This window comes from Megalobrama amblycephala, linkage group LG1 (genome assembly GCF_018812025.1).
Source record: "Megalobrama amblycephala isolate DHTTF-2021 linkage group LG1, ASM1881202v1, whole genome shotgun sequence".
Lineage (NCBI taxonomy): Eukaryota > Metazoa > Chordata > Actinopteri > Cypriniformes > Xenocyprididae > Megalobrama > Megalobrama amblycephala.
In genome coordinates this window covers 20,070,346-20,079,599 of record NC_063044.1, presented here as the reverse complement: position 1 = coordinate 20,079,599, position 9,254 = coordinate 20,070,346, and the positions used below count along the sequence as shown (strand labels likewise).

Below are 9,254 nucleotides of genomic sequence, written 5' to 3'. Positions count from 1 at the left end.
AGTGCTATTTATGTTACCAATTTGTGGCACTGTGTCCAATGCAGCTTTCTAAAATGACTGCTCCATCATCCCAAACAAAAGGCTACACCCACTTCAGCCCATCATTTCATTGGGCAGACATGTAAGGTGATATATGTAGGTGATATATAAACTAGGTCAATAAACCCATTTATCACCATATTTTGGAAACTCATGATCATATTTCAGTGCAAAATTATCCAAAGGGTAGGATGAAATTGAATATTGTTTCTGCTGCTGTTTTTCCAAACGTGTTCTTAGAGCCTGTATCTAATGTTACAGTCCTGTTCAATTATTTGCATATTCAGGGTGGAGTCAAGCAGCAGATCCTGTTGTGATGAATAGACTGATAAAAAAGACTCTTTGTCACTTGAGACTTGAGGCTTCTCCAACACCAGGAGTTTTTGTCCTATTTTTCTTGTTGTTTGCTAAATTCATTTATGTATTTCATTAATAAAATTCTACTTTTGGGTTGCTTTAATTTGCGTGTGGCCTCTTCGTTGAGCTGCCTTGAGCCAGGTGGATTGTAACTCTACCCGCTTTTATTTTCTGAAGGCAGAATGTGGTGAAAATGAAGCTTCTCTTTAATTTGCTTGCAGTGATCTTGATTTTACTTGACAAAGGTAAGACCTTTATTTGTTACAATCAAATTGTAACAAATTGTAACATTTACAAAAATGTTACAATTTGTTACAATATTTTTACAAACAATTTCTGTGAGCGTCTGATTATGTAAGAGGATAACGCCTAGCAAGGTCATAGGATTAACACCTGTTAAAGATAAAAACTGGAGTTATATTTTGCATCTGTGTGTGTGAGAGGGGAACATGGTCGCATCACAGGGAAATACACTGCCATGACAGTCCCAGACACCTGAAAATGGACACAGTGGATGATCCTCATATGTAAACATGCATTTACTCATTTCACTTGCACAAAACATTAAGTATTCCTCGAAATGAATAAAGTTTTACACAAACCTGTAATAATTAACTATATTAAATTACACAATATACTTTATGCATTTAATCTTATTTTATTAACTATTGTATTTGCCAACCTTCAATGATCTAACTAAACCATACTAAATAAGCAAAAATTACTTTAGATTAGATTTAGAAATAAGAGTGTTGAACTTCCTTCTCATATATCCTATTCTTCTATAAGAACAGCAGCACAGCTGAAAGGTTTGTTTGAGCTGCACCCTCTACTGTAAATATGCATTTGCTTCAGTCTTATTCATTTCACTTTTGGTGTGAAAGGGCCAAATTTTTTTGCCATAAATAGATATTTTTTGTTATTAAAAAACAAATAAGCAAACCCAGCCCAGGTGAGAAAAAGTAACACAAAAGTAATGTAATGCATTACTTTTCATAAAAAGTAACTAAGTAACACAATATTGCAATCTGTAATTTAGGGAGTAACGCAGTATATTGTAATGTATTACTTTTAAAAGTAACTTTCACCAACACTGGCCATGTTCTCTTCACACACATATACACTTTTCCCTTCAAAACATTCTGTTCAAGTAAAGTTGGTTCCAGTCGATCGTCTTGGTTACATTATGAAAATGTGAATCTACTCAAACTGATATGGTAAAACTGGCGACATTATTAACAGTCTGAACGGTTGCATGTGACAAACACTACCAGTGTAAAAGCACAATGAGCTCATGTTGCTTCAGCTCTGCTTGAGCAGCCAGCGTGACAGTCAACACATAGTGCATCTTGTCATCTTTTCACCGCCAGTTATAAGCAGAACTATGTTTGTAAACATAAATCCATCTCTGCAATTGTGATTGTAAGAATGACAAACACACTGCACAAAACTCTGCATTTAAATGGTCAAAAGCAAATACTTAAAGGGTTAGTTCACCCCAAAATTGCTCACTCTCATGTTGTTCAACACCCATTAGCCCTTCATTCATCTTCAGAACACAAATTAAAATATTTTTTTATGGAATCCAAGAGGGTTTTTTTTTTATTATAATTTTTTTTATCTCCCATAGAAAGCAATGGAATTACCACATTCAAGGTACAAAAAAGTAGCAAAGACATTGTTAAAATAGTCAATGTGACTACAGTGGTTCAACCTTCATGTTATGAAGTGATGATAATACTTTTTGTGCATAAAAACAAAACAAAAATAACGACTTTATTCAACAATTTCTTCTGCCAGACTGATGCAGTTGATGCAGTGAACGTACATCAGCGCTTCCGTGTTTACATCCGAACGCTGACATTGACTTTCTGTGTGGAACTGCACCATACTGTGCCACTATTGAGAATTACAAGAGGTTTAGATATTGATGATTTGTTGAAAATAATAGTTTGGTTTGATGTCACCAAAGTCAGTGTTTGCTTTAGTTGTGCAGTTTGACTCTTTACTTATTTAATGTTAGTTTTTACAAGTACTTACTTACTGTTGAATCCATATCGTAAAAGTATGTTTGCAAAGGAAATGTATCGAATAGAAATAAACAAAGCTCAACTGAGACATTCACATTGTTGAAAATTAAATAATCATATTCCTCGCAGGATCCTTTGAAAGTTATTTTTGTCATGTTGTATTGTTCTTCTCTCCTCATCTCACTAACATGCCAGTGGGCATTGCTAACGTTGCAATGATGAAGTAGGCTTGTTAGGTTGGTTGTTTGCTGGCCTGATGTCAATACAAGCTTTTATTTGGCTAACAAAAAAAAATTCAGTTCCAAAACTTACAGGATATTCTTATAATACGATGACCTCTTATATATGATAAGCTCAAGGAAAAGTTGATTTCTCGATTCATGACCACTTTAAAGAACCCAACAATATTACAATATTACAACAACTGGACAATGGAGGAATAGCAGTATTACACACATAACACTTCTGCTGTTTGTTTGCAAGTGTTTTGAATTCAGGCAAATTTCTTTACTCAAAATCTTTATATGTAAAAAATTCACAGCAATGTTGTATATTTTTATTTGACTTGTGTTTCTTCTTCAGGAATGTCTGGTGTTGGTACAGATAAAGTGTCAGTGTCTGTGATTGAGGGAGATTCAGTCACTCTGAACACTGGTGTTCAAACAAACCAACAAGAAGAGATTAAATGGTATATTAATGACACTCGCATCGCTCAAATCAGGGGAGATCTCAGTAAGATCTGTACAGATGTTCAGTGTAATAAAGGAACTGAGAGATTCAGAGACAGACTGAAGCTGGATCATCAGACTGGATCTCTGACCATCATGAACATCACAACCACAGACTCTGGACTTTATGAACTGAAGATCATCATCATCAGCAGCAGCAGCGACAAGGCCTTCAATGTTACTGTCAGTGGTGAGTGAATGTTTAAATGCAGTTTATATACACTATATTGCCAAAAGTTTTGGGACGCCTACCTTTACGTGCATATGAAATTTAATGACCGCCAAACCCAGACTTGTCCATCAGGTTGCCAGACAGAGAAGTGTGATTCGTCTCTCCAGAGAACACGTCTCCACTGCTCTAGAGTCCAGTGACGGTGTGCTTTACACCACTGCATCTGACGCTTTGCATTGCACTTGGTGATGTAAGGCTTGGATGCAGCTGCTCGGCCATGGAAACCCATTCCATGAAGCTCTCTACACACTGATCTTGAGCTAATCTGAAGGCCACATGAAGTTTGGAGGTCTGACGCTATTGACTCTGCAGAAAGTTGGTGACTTCTGCACACTGTGCACCCTGCTCTGTGATTTTACATGGCCTACCTTTTCGTGACTGAGTTACTGTTGTTCCCAATTGCTTCCACTTTGTTATGATATCACTAACAGTTGACCATGGAATATTTAGTAGTGAGGAAATTTCACGAATGGACTTATTGCACAGGTGGAAACCTATCACGGTACCACGCTTGAATTCACTGAGCTCCTGAGAGCAACCCATTCTTTCACAAATGTTTGTAGAAGCAGTCTAGAAGCGATTTGAACACCTGAATTCAATGATTTGGAGGGGTGTCCCAATACTTTTGACAATATAGTTTATGTTTTAAATACATTTTAAATGTGTTTCTTGATTTTTATAGGCTACTGTTTACAGATAATCTTTACAAACTTGTTTTTCAAGTTCAGATTATCTCACTTCACAACAAGGGTCTTCAACAACTGATGTTTGATTACAAATAATTTTGTTAAAAAATTCAAAACATTGAACAAATTGAACACATGTAGCCAATCACAGTCATGTCTGCTGATCTCTTGAATGCAGTAGCCAGAGGTACTGTAGGCTATTCAGGTTAGAATCCAGTTATCACTCATATATCAGGTTAGAATCCCATATCACTCACACCATATCACACATATCCAGAGTTTTTGTTCAGTGCTGAGCTCTGCTCCTGAATCCTCTCTATATATCTGCAGTTGAGCTCTGAAGGAGCGGCTAATCATGCGATCTCTGATCAGCTTCTATTATTATCGGTTTAAATTAATATAATATAAAATAAATATGTAAAATATGTTTGTAAGAACAAATCATGCATAACTGTTTCTTTTCAGATTGAAAGTCAAGAAAAGGTTTTCATCTTCAGTTCTTTCATTTTTTGTAGTTTATTAGCATCTGTTGGTTTGTGTTTCAGATGTTCCTGCTGCTGAACTATATGAAATTAAGGAGGGAGAATCTGTCACTTTAGATTCTGGAGTAATAAGAAAGCCAAATGATGAGATGACATATTTTATTGAGATTTCCATCGCTGAAATCACTGGAGATCAGAGTAAGATCTGTACAGATGTTCAGTGTGATGACAGATTCAGAGACAGACTGAAGCTGGACAATCAGACTGGATCTCTGACCATCACAAACACCAGAAACACAGACTCTGGAGAATATAAACTGAAGATCATCATCAACAACAGCAGATTCAGCATCAGCAGAGTAAAGAGAGTCAATGTTACTGTCACTGGTGAGTACAGAATTACGTCAGCCAATGAGAAATTTTAAACCAACACATAAGTGTCGTGTTGTAGACTGTTTGTTTATTTATTTATTTTTAAAAAGAAGAAGCTTTGACTTTAGACTAATGTTATTAACATGAAAAATGCATAGTTTTCCTGCTAATATTCTGTGTTGATCTCACAATGCTGATGCTGTTTTAGCTGCTGTGCCTAAAAAAACAACTGGATGTATCAGTTAAATCATTATCATACAACTGATGATCAAAGTAAAAAATATATATATATATATATATATATCAGTCAGAGATATTGGTAAATATTGGATGTATAATCATTCACTCTCTAGTAATAATGACTGTCTGTCTTCAGCTGTTCCAGGTTCAGGTCTGTCTTCAGGTGTTGTAGCAGGAATAGTTGTTGCTGTTGTTGTTGTTCTGCTGGTTGTAGCTGTAACTGCTGGTGTGATTCGCAAGAGTCACCGCAAGAGTCATACAGCAGTTCAACAGAATGTAAGTATTATACAGCTGATTTAACTTGATATATGACATTTACTCTGCACAAAAACCTTTAAAATAACAGAGGTATGAATACATGTTTATTACAATATATTGTGGTGTAAATGTACATTATAAATAGTCATCTATTTTTGTCCTTTATTTTTCAAGTGTCTTAATAAAAAGTACATCAGTAAGCATTTTTGATGTGATACTGAAATCACAGTACTTCAGGTTTGGAACAAAAGATGTTTAAGTTTAAGACACTGTGTTGAATATTTAGGGAAAGAAAACCTCTGTACAAACAACTGGAAAAAAAATTCCAAGTCTGTATTATTTGTGCGTTTGTGTGACTGAGACATCAATCCTCCTCATTACTTTTACCTTTTGTGTTTTTTTGCAGGAGAATAAGTAACTTGCCACCTGATCCAAATTACATTCCTTTGAGGCAGATGGGAATGTGACTAAAAATATGACTTTTAAAGAAACATTAAATAAAAAATTTAAATATTTAGTGCCAGATTTACTAACAGCTTGTGCCACCGCAAACCCTCTCGTCATTAAAAAATCTACTGTCAGGATTTACTGAAGACACGCAGTGAAAAAATGTTGCTGAAAAAGAGTGGACACAAATTTCTTTGCACCTGACCTTATTACATATGCATTTAAGTTCCCCCGTTCAGACGCTAAATTTATGGGAGAAGAGTAAATGAATCACGCAACACCATTTACTAAGGTTTGTGCTTGTCAATTTACTGATATTTGTGCCATTATTTAAAGCATGTCTTACAGCAGACACTAATTTGCACTGCTCTTGATAGATTGTGTTGGTTATTATGGAAATGATCTGCTCCATCTGTGCTCTTTAATGTGCGCATAGTCAGTAAATCATCCGCAAAACTTTACACTCCCATTCGTGCTTTCATAGGATTAGAGCGTTCCCACACTGATTTTCCCTGTTGGCCCTAAGCATTAAACGGTATATGCAAAAATTTAAGAAACAAAACACGTTACCAGCAATAGCTGCGAGTGATTGATGTCTTTGAGTGTGTAGAGGTACAGGAACCGTGAGACATTAGCCACGCTTACTTTGCACTTTTTTTTATTCCGAATAAAGTCATTCCAAATGAAAGATTCGGTGGAGTGTTTACATGAGGTGTTATCTAATCCGATATGGTGTTTACATGCACTTTCAATCGGAATGACTGCACACATTAGTCTATATCCTGTTTGCCGCCGTGTATTCATGTCAACATGGAGGTCCGTTATTTCTTATGCACGCTATTTTTATGTAATGTGTTGCTCTTAATCAAGCAACAGCATGACATTTGTAGCATATTACTGCTGGATATGAGGAAAAGACTCAAGTAGCATCTCAACACTACCCCTCCATCCTCCATAAAGCAGAAGCGTGTGGATGAAGGTCCGTAGTGATGATTCACTTAGTTCCTTCAGTGTATTTAATAAATGTGTTGTTTCAGTTTTACTCCAGTTTAATTTTGCTGCTGCCATTGTGCATTCTGACGACCTCTGACCGCTTGACGTGATGGCGTAGATGCAAAGTAATCGGTTTAACACGCTTACATGGCAGACTTGTTTGATTTATAGAAAGGTTTATCATTCGGTTTGGGCATTTTTATTCCGATTGTGGTGTTTATATGGAGCATTTTCATTCAGATTGGACTTTTAAACCCATTACAATACTCCATGTAAACGCACCTAGTGTCTTTTTCTTGTCATTTGCACTATAATGCTGATCTAGTTTGACATATCAGTTATTTTGTCCCGTCTGTTTACATTCTCTTATAACGGATAGAACTGATTGCTTTTCCATAATTACCTCAACAAGACAGGCATTATGAGCAAGATTTTACTCCTCAACACAAGGACAGTCTGCTCTACTGATGCTGTAGGTGCTTTTACTGCTATTACTGGAGAAGACTGTATCAATATTATAGTTTACACACTAACAATTAGTCATCCACCTTCATCAGAAAACACTTTCCACCAGCCATACTGGAACCAAAACCAGACTTAATAAGCGTGGAAAGTCAATGATTTATTTTAAAGTTGGTGAAACACTTTGCTGAGCGTTTATATTATTATGCATGTAATATATGTGTTACACTGCGTTAAACTTGAAAATTACCTGATAGAGGAATGTTACTGTCACAGTTCCCGTCTGCTTTGGACTCCATTTCCCATGATCCTCCCTGGCCCACACCTGCACTCACTCTACCACTCAGCAATCATCACCCACACCTGCAAGTCATCCTCTCATCACCACAGCTCTACTTAAGCACTCCACTCACCTCAGTTCACTGTCTGTTTGTGTTTGTACTAAGGACTTTCCATGTTTGTTCCCAAGACTTCCAAGTTGTTCTACTCCAGTGAGTTTACCCAGTGTCTGTGATATATATATATATATATATATATATATATATATATATATATATATATATATATATATATATATATAAATAAATATATAATAATGCTCTAGACTTGTGGTTTTCCTTGTTCCCATTTTTGGATATGTATTTCATGTGGTGCTCACTGTAAATATGTAAATGGCCTCAAGAGGTGTGACGTGAAGTTTATTTAAGTCAAGTAAGGCCCAATCCCAATTCTATTTTATACCCCTTCCCCTTGCCCCTTGAAACAGAGTGTCAAGGGGTAGGGTTGAAAATATTCCCCTAATAAATGGGACACCACTACTAGACCGTTATAAGTCGTCGCTAGCTCCTACGTCATAGATGCACCGATGTTTATCACACACTTCTAAGATGCCATCGATAGCTGTAGTGATCTCTGTTGCTTGGGCGACAGCTATTTTACTATTAGTGCACATATCTCACAGTAATCAGGCACAAGCAACATAAACGTTTAACAGACTCACTCCCAAAGTTGTTTTGCTGTGTATTTCGATTTCAAGAAACGCTGCTCGTTTTCTGCACGAAAACGTATGAGCCTGCGTGTTTCCTCCGGAGTCCCTACATACAATACTGATGAATAAGCACGCAAACTGAATGCACTTTTTGTTTATATCATGTAACATACACGTATTTATGGACGTAACCACAACAAAACAATACATTAATCAGGCATGCGGCAAAGAAGACAATTAGCTGCCACCGGATTTGAATTTATGTTGTCAAATCAACGCGGGTTTCAATAAAATATAAAAAAAAATGTTGTGGAACTATCATAAAGTAAAAAACATTAGCAAACTTTTTTCATAGCGATTTTAACAAATCTTTTTTCGGAGAACATAACCGTATACATGAACACAAGATTAAAGGCAACATAAAACAAGTGATTATTTATTACTAAAATACTGTTTACCGTAAGAAAATACTTACATTTATGGGTCTCTCTGCTCGCTCGGTCGGCCATGTTGGAAATTTCTCATACCCCTTCGTCTGAAGTGTGGTCCCGAAAAATCTTCGTTTGAAGGGCTACCTGGCCCTTCCCCCTACCCCTTCCCCTCCAACCAAATGAGAATTGGGACACCCCTACCCCTTCACGTGAACGCGCGAGACAAAGGGGAAGGGGAAGGGGTAAGGGGTAGAATTGGGATTGGGCCTAAGTGTTTTAAGAAAAGTTATTTAATTGTCAAAGCTAAATGCTAAAATCCTGTGCTAAAGATTAAAAAAAAAAAAAAAAAAAAAAAAATCAATATGTGGTCATGACTAGTCTTCACTGTGGGGGCTTTTTGTAATAAGCTATTTTAATTAAACAAATATTGTGTTTTTTGCACTCTGAGCAGAATGTTTTTAGACATTTTCTTTTGTCTTAACTTTATAAGTGAAAAAACAACAACAATA

At 36.3% G+C, this 9,254-nt stretch overlaps 1 protein-coding gene and 1 long non-coding RNA gene across 2 annotated transcripts; one reads left to right on the top strand and one right to left on the bottom strand.

Moving 5' to 3' along the window:
- Positions 1–11: 11 nt before the first annotated feature.
- On the top strand, positions 12–7,857 carry LOC125244843 (carcinoembryonic antigen-related cell adhesion molecule 1-like). Its single transcript, XM_048155198.1, has 5 exons — positions 12–641; positions 3,009–3,344; positions 4,618–4,941; positions 5,303–5,442; positions 5,831–7,857. Exons 1-5 carry the CDS (start codon positions 590–592, stop codon positions 5,840–5,842), a joined length of 864 nt encoding a protein of 287 aa, XP_048011155.1. The 5' UTR covers positions 12–589; the 3' UTR covers positions 5,843–7,857.
- LOC125245408 lies at positions 5,258–9,011 on the bottom strand. The gene is made up of 3 exons (XR_007179520.1): positions 8,790–9,011; positions 7,577–7,689; positions 5,258–5,389 (listed from the first exon to the last, which is right to left on the bottom strand). It is a non-coding gene; the product is annotated as an uncharacterized LOC125245408 (long non-coding RNA).
- Between the last annotated feature and the right edge of the window lie 243 nt (positions 9,012–9,254).